Source organism: Astatotilapia calliptera, chromosome 9, assembly GCF_900246225.1.
Source record: "Astatotilapia calliptera chromosome 9, fAstCal1.2, whole genome shotgun sequence".
Classification (NCBI taxonomy): Eukaryota; Metazoa; Chordata; class Actinopteri; order Cichliformes; family Cichlidae; genus Astatotilapia; species Astatotilapia calliptera.
In genome coordinates this window covers 27315385-27332626 of record NC_039310.1, presented here as the reverse complement: position 1 = coordinate 27332626, position 17242 = coordinate 27315385, and the positions used below count along the sequence as shown (strand labels likewise).

At 41.8% G+C, this 17242-nt stretch overlaps 3 protein-coding genes across 3 annotated transcripts in view; 1 reads left to right on the top strand and 2 right to left on the bottom strand.

The window, feature by feature from the left end:
* LOC113029405 (neutral cholesterol ester hydrolase 1-like) overlaps positions 1-4140 on the bottom strand; it is a 27690-nt gene extending 23550 nt beyond the window's left edge. Inside the window, exon 1 of the mRNA XM_026180266.1 lies at positions 4120-4140. The gene's annotated coding sequence lies outside the window, so the exon portion shown is untranslated. The remainder of the gene's footprint in view (positions 1-4119) is intronic.
* emc9 (ER membrane protein complex subunit 9) lies at positions 2287-4965 on the top strand. Its single transcript, XM_026180270.1, has 6 exons — positions 2287-2467; positions 2709-2911; positions 3139-3215; positions 3665-3734; positions 3903-3997; positions 4149-4965. Exons 2-6 carry the CDS (start codon positions 2717-2719, stop codon positions 4327-4329), a joined length of 618 nt encoding a protein of 205 aa, XP_026036055.1. The 5' UTR covers positions 2287-2467; positions 2709-2716; the 3' UTR covers positions 4330-4965.
* Positions 4394-17242, bottom strand: irf9 (interferon regulatory factor 9). The gene is made up of 10 exons (XM_026180264.1): positions 17158-17242; positions 16632-16707; positions 15779-15901; positions 15509-15689; positions 11258-11388; positions 10884-10950; positions 9646-9705; positions 9121-9510; positions 7770-7885; positions 4394-7055 (listed from the first exon to the last, which is right to left on the bottom strand). The coding sequence occupies exons 2-10, from the start codon at positions 16686-16688 to the stop codon at positions 6912-6914; spliced, it is 1269 nt and encodes a 422-aa protein (XP_026036049.1). The 5' UTR covers positions 16689-16707; positions 17158-17242; the 3' UTR covers positions 4394-6911.

Below are 17242 nucleotides of genomic sequence, written 5' to 3'. Positions count from 1 at the left end.
TTTCAAAATTACCGTTCATTTCTAAGATTTTAGAAAAGGTTGTGGCTAAGCAGCTTATAGCTGTTCTAGATGAATACAGCATTCTGGATAAATTCCAATCTGGCTTTCGTAGAGCTCACTCTACTGAAACTACACTTCTTAGAGTCTCCAACGACATTTTGATGAGATGTGATGCAGGAGAATGCTCCGTTCTGTTGATGTTGGACCTGACCTCCGCCTTTGATACTGTGGACCATCATATTCTGCTAGATAGGCTGAGAGGTTTGGTGGGTATATCAGGGGCTGCTTTGGACTGGTTTGAATCCTATTTGCATGAACGATCCTTTTCTGTGGCTACCTCGAAGTACAGTTCCTCTTCTACTTTTCTTGCCTATGGTGTGCCACAAGGTTCAGTTTTGGGGCCTTTATTGTTCTTACTGTATTTACTTCCTCTTCAACACTTATTGAGCACTTTTAAGGACATTTCGTATCACTGCTATGCAGATGATATTCAGTTATATATCTCCTTTAAGCCCCATGATGTTTCCAAGCTACAGATTTTGCACAAGTGCATAGACTCCATTAGATGTTGGATGGCTGGAAACTTTCTTCAACTAAATGAGGAGAAGACTGAAGTTCTTGTTTGTGCTCCTAAAAATTTTGTACCTAGTGTTATGGAAAACTTGGGTCCACTTGCTACATTTGCAAAACAGTCTATCAGGAGCCTTGGTGTTAGTATTGACTCAGCTCTGACTTTGGATGCCCATGTAAAATCTTTGGTTCGCTCCTGTTTTTATCATTTGAGAAACATTGCTAAGCTGAGTCCCATTGTATCGCGCTCCGAATTAGAAATTGTCATTCATGCATTTGTTTCATCTCGTCTGGATTATTGTAATTCTTTGTTTACTTGTTTATGTAAAGCCTCTTTGGAGCGTCTACAAGTTGTTCAGAACGCCGCTGCAAAGCTTCTGACCAAGTCCTCCAAGTTTTCCCATGTCACACCCCTGCTGATTCAGCTGCACTGGCTCCCCGTTGAATTCAGAATCCAGTTTAAGGTTTTGACCTTGACTTTCAGGGCTCTGCATGGACAAGCACCAACATATATATATAAGTGAACTTTTACATCCATACATTCCCAGCAGGTCCCTGAGGTCATGTGACCAGGGCTTGCTTGCTGTCCAACACACGAGGCTGAAAGCAAAAGGCGACAAAGCTTTTGGAACTGTGGCCCCCAGATTGTGGAACTCTCTCCCTTTGAGCCTGAGATCTGTGGACTCAGTGGTCGCTTTAAAAAAAAAAAAAAAAAAAAAAAACTGCTAAAAACCCATCTTTTTAAACTTGCTTTTGGTTGATTTTTATTTTTAGGTTTTAGCTTCTGTGAAGCACTTTGTGATTTTTATCTTGAAAGGTGCTATATAAATAAAGTTTTACTTACTTACTCTATTAGTTGGATAAGAGACTGAAGAAAATGGATTCTCACTCAAACATTTGTACACTCTGCACTTCTGGGAGATATGCTGAAATTTGTATCTAAGAACTTCTCTAGTTCTGTCTTGCATTTTATCTAGCCATACAATCATAAGAAAATCTGAAGCCACTTGAAAGTTACTTGAAAATATACACACATGCTGAGCAATGTTTTCTTTTTTTCTTTTTTGGACACTGGTAGTTTGGCAAAGAACCCATTTTACATTCATCTTTAGATACTTTACCAGCATAATTTGCAAAACACAACTTGTTCATATTTTTGTTCAAAACAGTTTGACAAGTGAAGGTGATTCCTAAAGAGCTACTAGCCAGCATCTGGCCTTTGACTTGATCCACTGTTCAATAAAACCTTATCACAAATAGTCTCAGTGGAAGAGCATCTGTCAAGAAGCCATCGTTGACAGGGAAAGGCTGGGTTATGAATGTAACATTTATTTAAAATATTTAATTCAAATTTGAGTTTTCAGAGTGGGTTTGTTTTATGTTTTGTTGTTTTCTCAGAACCAGAATCTTTGTCATTGTAGCAATGAAACTACAATAACAAAGTAGTTTTATTAGACTAAATAGGGGTGCAGTTCTGTCAGTGCAAAAGAAGTCAGTCACACAAATTAAGTCATGTATATTTTATACTTGATATAGCTTTACTTTTCTTTACACACACACCCTATTTTTTTTTATCCCCTCGGTCATCCTCTTCAGTAGAGGGCGCACTACCGTAAAGCGTACACATAGTCGTGTTTACGTTGAACTCCTGACGAAATGATTGGCATCTTTTATCTCGAACCGCATTACAAAGCCTTTATCTCTTAGCCAATCAGGTAATTACATTTAAGACGTGTAGGCGGGACCAAAAGCTGCCGTTCAGACGCTCTTCATGTATCTGTCAAGTGAATTGGGTCTGTTTTTTTAAAAGCTCGTGTCAACAGTTGCGTGCAAAGCTTAATTTGATATTTCCAGTTTGAAGCTGTAGATTTTGGTGTTTACTGATATTCCCATTCAGGTAAGGCGGAATTAAATTCTCTACTTGGTTAGCTTGGATGCTAATGCTCATTCACAGTGTGGCCGGTTGGCAGCTCATTGAGCAACAAGCCACTTGCGGACGTTTTTCCTTCTGATTTTCGATAAATTCAGCGACATTATTAATGGCAGCCCTTTGTTATGTGTCTCATCAGTGCTTCTCCCGCTAGCCTCGGTCCTCTGAGGCAAGTTTTCAGTGCTTCTGTGCTCTTATCTCCCCGCAGCGGACACCATGGGTGAGGTGGAGCTGTCCTGTCGCGCTTACGTGAAGATGTACCTGCACACCTGCCTCTTTCCGCGCTGTAGCATCAATGGCCTGCTGTTGTCGTCCAGCCCGACAGGTGGCGCTGTTTGCGTGACTGACTGTGTCCCGCTGCTCCACTCCCACCTGCCCCTGGCTCCTATCACCCAGCTGGCCCTTACACAGGTGCTCACAGGTGTTTTTCTGCCCTCACAATTTTGTTTAATAGCACCACAGTCTGGAGCTCTGATCCCGGAGAAGACCTTAAAGACTCCTCGTGATTGTTTATTGTGAAGGCATAAAACCCTGCAGTCAGATATTCTGGACCAAGCTACCAAGTTATTAAGAATTTATAACTTGCATCAGCATTAAATGAAGTTTAAAAGTGGCGGTGGGTGCTCTCCTCCTTCCAGGTGGATGTTTGGTGTTCACAGACTCAGCAGAGGATAGTGGGATATTACCAAGCCAACGCCTGCGTGTCTGATAACAAGTGGGTTTCCAGAGCTTCGTGTCACTAAAGAGGTTTTCATTTGAACCCTGTTTTTTGTTTTGAGATGCGGCAAAGCTGCACATTTAGCCTTTCGTACCTCATGCAGTAACACTTTACAGCTCAGCACATCTGTCTAGATGGGAAAACCAGCATGAAAAGGTTATTAAATAAAAACTAAAACAAGATGTAAAAAGACATTTTAGTTAAAATTTAAAAAAATCTGAAATCATACAGAAACCTCTCTGTTCAGAAAAGAGATTAAAGGGTTACCTTTTGTCAGTTTTCAAGCAGTAAAGTTAGCTTTGGAATGAATAAACTGGATCTTCACACATATCAAAATGATATTCTCAAGAAAAATATGCCATCCTTCTGTAACTTTGCGGCTTTGGCGGAGGCGTGTGGTCTCAGGAGTTTCTGTTTAACATGTTTTTATGTTTTCTGCTCGACAGCCCGACACCGTGTGCGCTGAAGGTCGCCGATAAGATTGCAGAGCAGTTTGACAATCCAGTTTTATTAATGGTAAGAAAAACAGAAGTAAAATTGTTTTATCGGCTGTCTCTTACCTGCTGGTTTAACCTGGACATATTTCTATTGCTGGTAAGCAGGCTTTCAGAAATAAGTTAAGCTTAGCTGTGCTGTCTGTTTAATAAAGTAGTTCAGGATGATTTTTTTTTTTTTTTCTTACAGCTCGATGGCAGTAAGATGTCTCCAGACTATCGGGTTCCTCCCATCGTGTTGTACGAGCGCAAAGACTCAAGATGGATACTCAAAGACAAACACACGTAAGAGCATGAATGACCATATCCCAGCAAACTGCACGTTTATGTGGGACACGCTGTGAAAGCTGAGCAGCACGTCTGTTTTTTATTTTTGCGCCTGAATTCTGTCTGAAAACTACACTCACCTGTTCCTTTTTTCCTCTGTCCTGTTCAGGATAATGCTGAGACAGTGGGAGGAGACTCGGGCCATAGCGAGCCAGATGATGGAGTCAGGTGATCACACGCTATTGGTGGATTTTGACAGCCACCTGGACGACATCACAAAAGACTGGACCAATCAGAAACTTAACACCAAGATAGAGGAGCTCGCCTCGCCGGCCAACGGAAACATCTAGACTGAAGAGTAGCATCACTTTTTCTGCACAAATGTGATTTTTACAGAACAACGCACACTCGACACCGAGTTTAAGGAGACGTTTATTTTTTTCCGAGTGAACAAGAACATATATGCATAAATAACAATATTTACATCTCACTAGTTTCCCGCCCACCCCAGAGTGTGCCTTGTGGTCCATCCCAATACCCTGCTCATTTAAAGGACACTTCCACCTTGAAGTCCTCCTCTAACACTACTACAACATATAGATATGTTCCCCCTCTTTCCCTTAGTTTATGCATTAGTATGATTCCAGCAAACTATACATGAAACAGGATGGACAAAAGGACAAAAATGCCTTACAATACTAAAATCCTGCAGTAAATACCAAGCTAGATGAAGCTCAAAATATTTGTTTTTCATTAGGTTTGATTTAAAAGGAACTCTCAAGTTTGTGGTTTTGACTTTGGGAAGACTTAAAGTAATATATTAAAAATAAAATGGGGGGGAGGGGGGTACATCCACCCTTTAACACCGTGCAGATGTGTTTGTTATGACTTCAATGCCTCGTGTGGGCACAAGAACTGGTTAAATAGAGTTGTGACATTACAAATATAACAGTTGACCATTCAAATAAACTCCCTGTCAAAGTTTATACTGTTTAGTGTCTTTATTCTGTGTTGTTACCTTAAATCCTCAATTAAAGCGTGTTTTTGCAGCTGTTCTTGTTATTTGCTGTTCAGCAAATACCTGCCAAGCTTCTGCAGCAGGTGCTACAAAAATAACATGAGTCTAGAGGAAATTTCTTCTAAATCATTTTAACTTCAGGAAAGAGGAACAATGTGTTGCAAGTTTGGGAAACCTGCCTTACAATGTGTCAAACTGAGGCTGCCTTACACTCTCAATAAGCCAAATATTCAGAGCTTCTCCTCCCTGTGTTCACTGCAGAACTTTTGTATTGAAATGTGTGTTTTGTTCGTCCTTCACAAACCGCCAAAGAAAAGCTGAAAGTTTAACTGTTAACAGGCATTTAAAATGAATACAACGGTGCAGCTGTCTAACAGCGCACAGTCCTGTAAATCGGGAAAGTTTCTCACTGTAAATGCGCTGAATGTGATATTCCTGACTGACCTGCTCCAGGGTGACACGCTCCTCCTTTCTCATCTCCAGTTTCAGTTTTTGTCTATTAAAAGATGACCATATAAGACACATTTGTAAAAAATGTTTTTAACTACAAAACCCTAATGGTATAAAGGACACATCTGCACTGGATCTGAAAAGACTTGACGGCAATATAGTAAAGATAAAGGTGCTTTACAAAATAGTCTACTGAACTACTGCAGGCTATTATGATGCTTTTTTCCCCTTTGATTGTACAGTGAAACTTCTATCTAGTCCTGTGGTATAAACAATTTTCATCAACACAACTTAAGCAGCGTCTACAGTACTAAATGGCTCCACCCCCAATCCCTAACCAAAACAATAGACTTATAATATCTAAAATGACCCAATAGATAATGAGAGGAATTTACAGGAAGATGATTGCTCAGCTCTGATCGGCATGCTGCTTACATCACATTCTGAGATGCACGATGAATATAAAAAGCTTCCAAGTGTTGGCTTACATGTAGTGTTACCAGTACACTAACTAATATCTAAAATGAAAAAGAAGGTGCACCCCAAAACTGATATTAAAGGGGACCTATTAATGCTTATTTCCAACTCTGTTTTTACTCCGGGAGCTTTGCATGATTCACAGTTCAAAATAAGTCCTATTTGTTTTACAGGACGTCTTGCAGCAGCGTCAAAAGGTGCAGTTCCTTTAATGGCCACTTGAGGCTGCTGGTTACAAAAGGGAGTCAATCCCCGTGTTAAAATTCTCAGCTTTACGCCACCTGAAAGCATAAAAACAGCCTGAGACAAAAAGTATTTTAGTCTGAATGGAAAGTTTCTCCTGTAAACGCAATCTTTTGTTCTCTTAGCATTTTTAGCATTGTTGATGCTATTGTCTGATAAAGAATACAGCTTGTTGTGAGGCACAAGTCTGTGCTATGGTTTTAGTCACTCCACCCTCTTATCCAAATGCTCCTCCCTCTTCAAGCCAGCTTTTTTTCTGATTGGCTGCCCCTCTTAAACAGCCCTCACTGGAAACAGGAGCTGCAGGTTCCTGTTTGCAGTGAGGGCTGTTTCTGTGCTAACGGTCAAAACTATGTGTGTAATATGACAGTATTGGGTAAATCTACTCTTGTTTGAAACTGAGTTTGTCAAACTTTTTTCATATGGGTTTTGACCACTGTGGCAAAAAATAAGGAAAAGCAGAATAGGTCCCCTTTATATTAGTTCACCATTTGATTTCCTATTTCTCTTAAATGCTATGCATCCGTTTCTGTGCAACGTGTTTGGGCAATATGAAAAAAAACAAACAATTACCACAGAAAATAACTGCAGGTTCCTGTTTTGTTATCTTATTATAATCTGTCTTAATTAGAATAATAAAAGAAAAAAATCCTTCTAGCTGTCGGATTTATAATAAGGGGGAAATGTGTCTTATTTTTCAAATGCCACCCATCAAAGTGCTTAGAAAGTCCCGCAGCCGATGCTCTAGTTGGTTGGCGAAGGCACCGTGACGAGGTTCAGGGTTATTTCTCCCAGCGGGGACTGGCTGGCCAGAGACTGGAGGATGGTGATGGATTCAAAGATGGACTGAGCGTTCTGTACCTGCTGTTCTTCCCACGGTAGAGTGATCTGCAGAGGAAAGAGCAGTAAAGGCAGTTTTTACCATTTACTGAAATCAGACGGACTGAGCGTTCTGGACCTGCCGTTGTTCCCATCGTAAAGTAATCTGTAGAGGAGAGAGTAGTGAAGGTAGTTTTTGTTAGTTACTCAGATCTCCTGTATTGGAGCTGCGGATTTCTCCACATTTTTTAGGGACCTTTAAAGGTCCCTAAAAATTAATTTTAAAACTGTTTTTAACGCTTCCATTTCAGCTGATTGGCTTCCCCTCACAAGCAGAAGGTTTGAACAGCATGTGGGGGGGGGGTTTCTATGCCTGATATAACCAGTTATGAGGGCTAGCCCCTGTCTGACATCACAAAGAGCCAAAAATGGGGCATTCAGAGCAGTGTGAACCCTGAGCTTTTGGATGAGGAGTGTGCAAGTCCACTTTAACGAATCACAAAAAGGAGAGCAGGGAAGAGGGCACCAGTTAAGCACAAGTTGTTACAGAAGAATAAATAAGTTAGGTGTCACTAAAATCACATGTGAGTAACAATCCCAGCACCTGAAGGGTGATTTAAAAGAATCTCATGTAGAAAAATGAATACTGGTGACAATTAAAGGACAAAGAAAGGAAACTTTTCTCTAGTTACAGTTTTCAATAATCCAGTGTGTGGTTTACCTGAAATTCCCTGGAAAATCCCCACCACAGAAAAAACATACTGCTGAGTGTGTGTGGTTTACCTGAACAATGATCAGCTTTTGGAAAGGGTCCTCTGAGTCACTCAGCTCTTCTCCAAAACACAGGGTGAAGCCACACTGGGGAGGCTCGCCGCCATTTGTACGGAAGTAGTCCAACTCTGATGATTGAGGAGGGAAGGGGCGGGCGTTTATTAGCGCTTCATGTAAGTTATCAGCTCAGGGCAAAAAACAGCCCTACACTGAATCTTTGCTCATGACATTTAAAATCAAAATTCCAGTTGGACAATTTCAACCAAAGACTAAAGTTTTTTGAAGATTGGACCTTATTATCATGAAAACTCTCTAAAATTAAAAAATAACATGCACTTAACATTGATTTTTCAGTCTTAAACAGCGCTGCCAGATGTATAATGAACATGCGTATTGTGTTTCCAAGTGTGGGAGGATTGATTGCCTGCTACGGTAAAGAAAGAGCTGAGAATGAAGGGAAAGCAGCTTATTTACTGCTCGACCTGCATTCCTACCCGCACCTATCGCTACGAGCTGGCTTCATCTGAGTTATTTGGGAGACGCGTATTCCCAGTGACGTACCAGCCTGTAACACCGTTCAGGAGCAGCTCTCCACTTCACGTTGCTGAAAACTGCACTATTTTTAAATGTTTTTATTTTTTTCCTGTAGTCAGGTCAAGCTGCACAGAGCAGGTAAGGAACGCGACAAGTCAAACACAGAACTGAATTAGCAGCTTTTCAAAATAAAAGATCCTGAACACCCTTAGTTTAAGAACAAAGTGTGTTGGAGACACGTAAACGGTGTTCTCCTGGAGTCAGACTAAAGCTGCTGCTGGGTATGGCATGTGTCCAATTGGGAGGATGACATGCTGCAGAGATTATGTGCATCTGCTGTGTTTGAAAGGCTTCTGCATTTCCTCAGAGGAGAGCTGGACGCGGGCATCTCTGGTTAGACTGCTGCCCAGACAAGCACCAGGCAACGGTTTTATCCAATAACACGAAATAAGGCAATTTGATAGCAGTGTTATTATCGATCGTGAGCTAACCATGTCAGCAGTGCATTAGAGCAAAATGATCCTGGATGTCCCGTCAATTATCCAATCACAGCTGCAGACTGGCGCCAAACCATGTTTTGGTGGCAAAAACACACTTAGTTCATAAAACAGTGATGGCAATGAGTCTGTGATACTTCAGTTAATAAACACTAATTCTAAAGACAGATTTTGATTAAAGTCCTGGTGAGTCCTTTTTTTCCTGCAGAGTACATATTAGCTTCACTGCGCAGACATTCAAGCTCTTGCTGTGATAACATCTGTGTGATAATTTGTTCTGCAGCATCTGGCAGGGCTGTTAACAAATATCAACACGCTCATTTCTGACTTACGTTGCTTGAAGATTTCTTTATTGAAAAGGAGCACCGGCTCTGTGTTCCTCTCCATCTTGTGCAGGTCCGGCATGGTCGTGTGCGGCCCCGTCCAGAAGACCCGCCCCTGGCAGAACCTCTTGCCGTAAACTCCCTGCGGAGTGGAGGTCAGCACCACCCCTTTCTCCATGAAGGGGAGCAGGGTGAAGAGGGCCTGCAGCTCCGGACCGGCCGGCAACGTGGAGGGCGGCTCGGGTAGCGGGATGCGTGGGAACCTGGCTTTCAGGACGAGTGGCGTGGGGGGAATAGGCGAGGAGGGCAGGTACATTATCCGCACATCGGTGCCCTGAATCTGACGTTTGAGCACCTGCTGTCCTAAATAGTAAACTGCCACACTGAAGGAGTCCTGGGCTGTAGAGATGGAGACAGAGGAGTCGTTATCTTCTCGAGCCAACAACACTCAGTGCTTTCACAGCAGGTCGTGACTGGGTTCATGACTCTGAACCCAGCATATCACAGCCTGCTCAGCTGTAAATGCTTTATTACCTCCTACGGGAGCGGTCACACTCTCCTCAATCCGCACGTCCAACCTGATCTCATCGACCGCTGAAGGGACATAAAACAGTTACATCAGCGGCTTCTTTTGGTCGCCTGTGAGTTTGATTTGTTAGTTGAAATGTAAACACATGATGAAATAAGAACACAAGGTTACACTGCAGTAATCCATTTGCTTCACAATGTGCGTGTGTAGGCTTGTATGTTACTTCTTTGTAAAGTTTGTTTAGTTTTTACTGCCTTAACCCTCTCGAGGCAGGCGTTGCCGATTTGCAACAGTTACAAACTAACAACCTGATTACCCCACGCACATATTTTATGAGTTTTTTTTACTCAGAAGTACCACTGCAGGACTTGGTTGTGCATTAGCAACAAAAGAGTTCATCTGAGCCTGAGAGGGTTAAGGAACAGCAGACCTACACAGGATTTTATGTTTTTAGTTTTAAGCACACTGACACCTGTATACGTGCTACATGTGGCGTATAAATAAAATCGCCCGACCCAAGGTCAGCGATTAGATTTCTCCTCGGACATGACCTGATTTCAGAGGCAGCGACAGACCTGCTCGTCCTCGAAGTGCAAATATGATTTTTACAAAGCAAAGACTGTGACTGCAGCCTCACAGGATCACAGGAAAACACGGACTCAGACAGAAAGGAAATTTGTCCCTTTGGCTTAACTTTTAGATCCTCCGTCAAACTCAAAGCAAAGTTTTCTTAACGTGTGAAATATGGAAACTTATTTCCACCAGTGAAAAAAAACTTTAAACCAATTTCTGTCGTTCGTAAGTCAAAGTTTCATGTTGTTATGTCTCTCAAACTACTGATGAAATTACTTGAAACTGAGGAAAGAACTTGAAATTCGAAAATCTAAATTTTAGGTTATTGAGTGGACTCAATAACCTAAAATTTTGATTTACGAATGACAAAAAAATACCTTTTTTCCAGTGGTGTAAACAAGTTTCTGAGATACTATTTGTGTGGGCTACAGGCGAAGCCTTCAACTGTGTGAAATGGAGAATTAACTCATTGTTTACATTTGAGGAAGCCAGAGATCACGATTCAAATGGATCTTTTAGATCTTTTTAGATGGAAAAGAGAACAAATGTGAGGGGAAATCATAGGATACTCCTCGCATCGCTAACTCTATACATATGAAAAAATCCCGATTACGAAGAAGTAATTAGAAGTAATCAGAAGTAATCAGATTACAAAGACAGTTAAACTCACAGTCCGTCTGAATGAAGGTGGGGCACTGAGTGGGCTCCTCCGTCTGGACCGGGCTTTCCTCGACATACTGAGAATCAGACAAAAAAAAAATGTAATCAGTATTTATGAACTTCAGTTCGGTTCACTTCAATTATGTTGTTTATGCTGCGCAGCTTTTAAGTCACTGTTAATTTGCCTCTCAGATGCTCAGATTAGCTGAGCTCCAGCAGGCAGGAAGGAGTCATTACACCAACATCTATAATTCAAACTACACAGAAATGGCAAACAGCGTTTGATACTGCAGGGCTTCGAGATGCTATCAGATGCTCTCCTATCTCGGAGCAAACATTGAGGCTAAAATGACTCGGCATACGCCCCACATCCTATAAACCCACCAGCTGAGACGTGGCTTCTTCCCTCTTTATCTGTTTGTCATCACTGGCGGCGTCGCTGTCTGAATCGCTTCTCCTCCTTTTCGACCTCCTGGAGGCTTTTTCTCTGCTCTTCTTTTCAGGCACCACCACACCTAAACACACACAGAGGAAACACTCGTGAAGCAGCTGAAAACAACCGGCTGTTTTTACTTTTGAGTCGTTTTAGTGCTCTTCGGCCCCATTGCTTCCACGAGAATTTGACTCATTTGGCAAAATAAAAAGTCTTTGATTAAATGTCCTCACTAGAACTAGCACACAAACAGCTCTGCAGATGTTTATTCTATTTTCCATGTAATTACCAAAATAATAGCCAAAGATAAACTCCGTCAGGCTCCGTCATGTTTGTACTTTGACCTCTGAATGGTGATGCACAGACTGTCATGTCTCTGATTTATAGGCTTTTATTAAAATGTGTTTAATAATGTCTGTTTCTCTGTTTTAACATGTGACTGATTGTGTTGCATGTCTTGTTTACTTTTTAAGACTTTCCAGTGATTAAAATAAAATCTAAAGTAAAGAAAAGTTGAAAAAAAGTAACTTAAAAACAGATAAAGTTCACGCAAAGACCAAAGTGCAGGAGATTATCAGAAGAAAAGATGGTCATAAATCCAGACTAGAATCCAGGTATTTCTCCCTGGAAACAGACAAACATCTGCAACACAACGAGAGCAGAGGGCACGGCAGAGCTTTAAATACCCTTCGGCCTACATTTAACATATTTGTTTGGCACTTTTATGACATTAAACAGGCAAAGCAGCAGAAAATAGGTCAAGAGTCAGCGGGTCCAAAAGCCACTTAAAAAAAAAGGTGTGAGAGAAATAAACAGCGAGAGGGCTTAACGCTGCAGAAAAGGTGGAAGTGGTGATCAGACTAACCGTGCGCTAATAGAGAAGAAAGTTCACCCGTTTCTGCAGGTACATTGTGCAACATTTACTCTGCAACACCTAACGCAGCTAAACCTCCATTTTCTCATCTACTGTTCATCTACTGTGGCCAGCACCCACAGCAGATAAACACTCCGATTAAAACCACGTTTATATGTCATATGTGTACAATCATTTCTCTGATGTAAATAAAGGTTATTCTAATTATTTTAGTGAATCAAACCTTTAAAAATGGAGAACAATGTCGACCACAACAACAAAGAAAACCTATATACATACATTTGATTACCCTTCCTTCAGTTCTTGCTTAGGTTTGCTTCGGTGTCACTCATTCTGACATTTAAAATTATATTATATTAATTTTTTTCTGCTAGTTTAAAAAAGTCTTGCAGGGACGAGCAACTAAAACCAGCTGAAAACGAAAGGCTGTTTTTGCAGCACATTTAACATTAAGTTCGCTGGCTTCCGCTGATAAACTTATCAGAGTATTTCTGATGGTCTGTGACGTCCTGCTGACAGATTAAATATTCAACTCTCTCAAACAGAGGAGCTATTAAGCTATAAACCCGGCATCAGCTTTCAGCAGCGGCGATGCCAGCCCTGCTAACAGTCGGGCAAAACTGTAAACACGTTACCATCAGCCGTGGGAAACTTTTAGATCCAATTTTTCAGTTCGTTCACGTTAATTATGGAGTTTGTAGTTAGTGATGGTGGGCTTCTGGGTGTTCCTAATATTCTGACCGGTTCATGTATAATAGTAATAGTTTAATCCAGTATTTATGAGGTGATATGATGATAAAGAAAAGCTGAAAAGAATAAGTCTTTGTAAAAGCAGAATTGATGGCAGAGCTGTTAGTAACTGTAGCTTTCAGAATACAAGCTACAAAGCTCCTCCACATTAAGAGCAGAAGAAACTGACTAACTGCATTTACTAAAAGTGAGAGGAAACTAGTTTTAGTTCATCTTTCCTTAATCTTCACACGATCTCTGAGATGTAACCAACCAATCAACGCGCTGGATCTGTGCGCCTGCAGCCTGAAGAGACAGACGCAGTCGTCATGTGCTTCCTGAGGTTTCTGTTTCTCAGAAAAAGAGCTGCTGCATTTTGAGACATCGCCGGCCTGCAGTTGCTCATCTCACCCTACACTTTAATGAGCATGCACAGGCGTGGCAAAGCACGTGAACTGTTTTTGCTTCTGAATCAATAACTGGAACAGTTTTAAGTGGCAGCCAGGCAAACATCCACTGTTGCGTTAAATGCAACAGACTGTTGTGAAAGTGTATTGCAAACAGAATGGGTTTGTAGGTTAACCCCCATCATGACTAAATACGAACCCCGAGGAGCTACAAGTATTCCCAAACTACCTGCTTTAAATGAGTTCACCAGTCTGACTCAGAGAGGTCAGGATTAAGTCAGTTTATTTTTTGGCTGTTAAAGTGACGCAAAGACTGTTGCTCATTATCTTGAGATAAAAATCCAACCTGGCAGATGGAAGCTGACCATGTGACTGTGTGAGTGAGTGCAGGTCTGCCCTACATTACAACTGAAATATCAGTTTACCTGCCACGATCATCACAGGCTGGTACTATGTAGCAGGAGTTGAGGCTCATCGTGCTAACTTTGTGTTTAACCCTGGATGTGCATTCTTATAAGGGTGGGTCACGTCTTTTTGGCTCAGTTACATTAAATGAAAATAGGACAGGAACATCGTGGCTGGGAAAAATCGGTGGTTGCCAGGCGATTGCACTGAATTTTTTTGCATCTGGCATCTGCTCACCAGAGGTTCCAATAACCTTAACTTCTGGGATTTTAATAACTGTGATAACAAGGCGATTACACAGATCACCTGGTGGGAGGCAACCTGTCTCCAAACAAACAGTCCAACTGACTGCAATCACTGTGGAACAGCTGGTTTTCCATGCGATCACCGTCTTAATGTATAAACACAGACAGACGTGCTGCAATCAGACCGAGTCAGTCTGGACCAATGAGGGCAAATTATTTGTTACATGACTCTTTGCAAGAGAGGAAATAATTGCACACAATAACACAGATATTGTGTGTAAATGCCAACTTGACCCCATTCAGTTGTAAACTGATTGCAGACTGACTTCATCACCCACTGACTCAAGTGGTTGCAGATACTTCAAAGCAGTGAGATTGCATATCTGCATATCTGCAATCTCACTGCAACCTTCTTATTTGTGGGACTCCAACATTACCGGGCCACAGTGCCATGCTAACATATGCTCCAGATAAGAGAACAACGCATACCGGCGCCCACCACTTAGTGACCTAACAATTCTCTGAAAAAGGGTCACCACTTCCTGTGTGTAGGTAGAGAGTCTGTAGTCTTAAGACTCTTAAGACTCTGATGGCTCAGAGATTATATCAAATACACAAGGTTTATACTAAATCAAGGAGCCTAAGCTGCATGCTAGCTGATCTTGTATAAAATTTTCAACAATTCTGAAAAAACTATAAAACTATCTTACATGCTCTACAGAAATACCTTCACCAAACCTTCACATTGATTTAGGAGTAGTTTAGATCTATTCTTCATCATCAAGCAGGGATACCAAGAACTTTGACATTCAACATTTTTGCCAGCTTTTCCAGTCTTACTGACCTTTTAAAGCACATATACAAGACTTTTTAACACTACACTCTTTCTCTCACGCACACTCCCAGCCTGCTTCATTGCTTTCGGGCTGTATTGTCTTAAACCTACTGAGAGTTTTTAAATATTGTACTTTGTCCTTGGTTTCGTAAAACAAGGCAGGGGTATAATTTATGGTGCTGCTTTGAATTCCCGCCACAAAGGGTCCTTGTGCGCTGGTGTGCCTGCATTGTTCTGCCATCAGGAGTGAAACCGGGCTGCTCGTGTTAGACTGTGAGCTAATAAATCTTAAACAGCAGTTATTTTGAATGAAATACAGATGTCTTGAGATGGAAGACATCTGAGCCAGTGAAGTGGGAACACCAACTATCAGAGCTCTTACAGAAAAACGTCCCATTTCTACCCTGGCAGAAGATATCATGGTTACATTATTGAATTCAGCATCTTTACACTGCACATTCGGGCCTCGCCTGGTCTTCACATGTATGTTTTTGTAATTGCTGTCACATGTCTGTCCTGCCTCCTGTGCCCTCATGTGACCCACTGGGAAGTTTTGGGTTGACTTAACCACCTTCGTGTGACCACGAGACTGATTTTGTCATCGAGGTTATCAGGTCTGAGGTAAGTCAAATGCTTTGCTGCTGAGGTATAACTAAGTCGTACTACGACCTAGCCAGAGCATGCTGAGTAGGTACGTCAAGCCTCACCTTGCTCGCTGATGGGGACCAGGCGGTACACCTTGTACGGTTCTGAGATGTCCAGCTGGGCTCGGTCCATCACCTCCTTAAACTCAGGACTCTTGTTGAGGGCGCAGCGCAGACGGGTCTTCCAAGCGGCCGGGTTGTCCTGGCCCCCGTCTGTCAGCTTCCCCTTGAACTCTGCCCACGCCTGGGGAGGACAGCGATGGCGATCTCAGAGATTTAAAGCACACAAGATTTGTGGCATTTAAAGCAAATCTTGAGAATTTCAAGAGCTACCTTGAAGATCGCGGCGTCTTCGTCTTTGCGGAAGTCCTGTTTCCCCGCGTGCTTCCAGGGGATGCGGAACATGGTTTTGGCCTCGTCATCCCACACCAGCCCCGGATATTTCCCACTGCTGACCTGAAACAAACCAAAAAACACAGCGACGTTAGAGAAGCTTATAGTTTTCCTGAATTTCACCTAAAGCTGAATAACTGCAGACATAAATCAGGGCTGCTAACCAGCCACCTCTTCTGCATGTCTTTGTAGAAAAAACAGTGAAGTTTGCACTTGCACTGATTTCACTTATATATGTCAGAAAGCAAGAAAAAGCAGAACACATTCACATAATTGGAGCAATATCTGTTTATTTCTTAACCAACTAATCTAAAAAAATATAAACTTGATGAAAGTGCAGCTGAGCTCAACTTCAGCTGATATCACTTCTACACTATACACAGAATTTTGTGGCCTAAAGTCAAAATCAGCTATTTCCTGATATTCAGTTTATGACTTTAGTTCATTTTCAAGGGTTTAAACTGTTTTGTAAAAATAAAAAGTAGCAATAAGCACCTATAACACATTTATATGATAGTAGAAACAGAAAAGTGCATTTTTCCACAGCTGACCTACAATTTGCTTAAGCAGATTATGCAATTGCAGCTGCTTTTCTAACAAGAGAAAAGTTAAACTTTTGCTGGTGTCATTTTCAGCCCCATAGTTATGAATATATGTTTGTTAGTGACCTCTCAATCACCCTTTTTCTCTTCCCGTTTCCCTTCCCCCCCACCCCACTCTTTCATTTGTCCTTACCCTCTCCCTGCCTCCCTCTCACACTCATGCACACACACACATACACAGCCACACACACCTGCTCGACGATCCAGGAGCGCAGTCTGCGAGTGGAGCGCATTCTCCCAGCTGCCATCGCTGCTTCTTTAAAAATGCTGAAAACACCGCAAAGTTTCAGGGTCAGCGGCAAAACATCAACACAAACAACTACGATCAACTGCCCCGACATGCCCTCTTACACCCACCCCGCCTCACATTTTTTAATAATAGCACAGCTTCACTCTGGGCACATCAAAAACATCCAATATTAGACATAAGAAATGTGTAAAAATATGAATAAACGTCGATTTGCTTTCGCGTAAAAAGCCAAGTTCAAGCCTCGTGTTCAAGCCGGGTCTTTAAACAGAGTCGACACACATTAAAAAAGAAAAGAAAAGAAAGACAGACAAAAACTTTCTAAATTTAGGTCTTTTTTAAATGGAGTCTGGTCTGGAAACAACAAAGCAGCTGCAAACATCCTCCCACCGCCGCATGTTATATTTATAAAAAATCAAATATAGACGCTAAGGTGTTAAATTAAGGAAGTTGATTTAAGTTTCGTTTACCTCGGTCGTGTTTCCTCCGCGGTGCCTGCGGACTGACTGTCTTCTCCTCTTTAGTTCTGCGGCTCAGTCTATGAAGGCGCTCCTT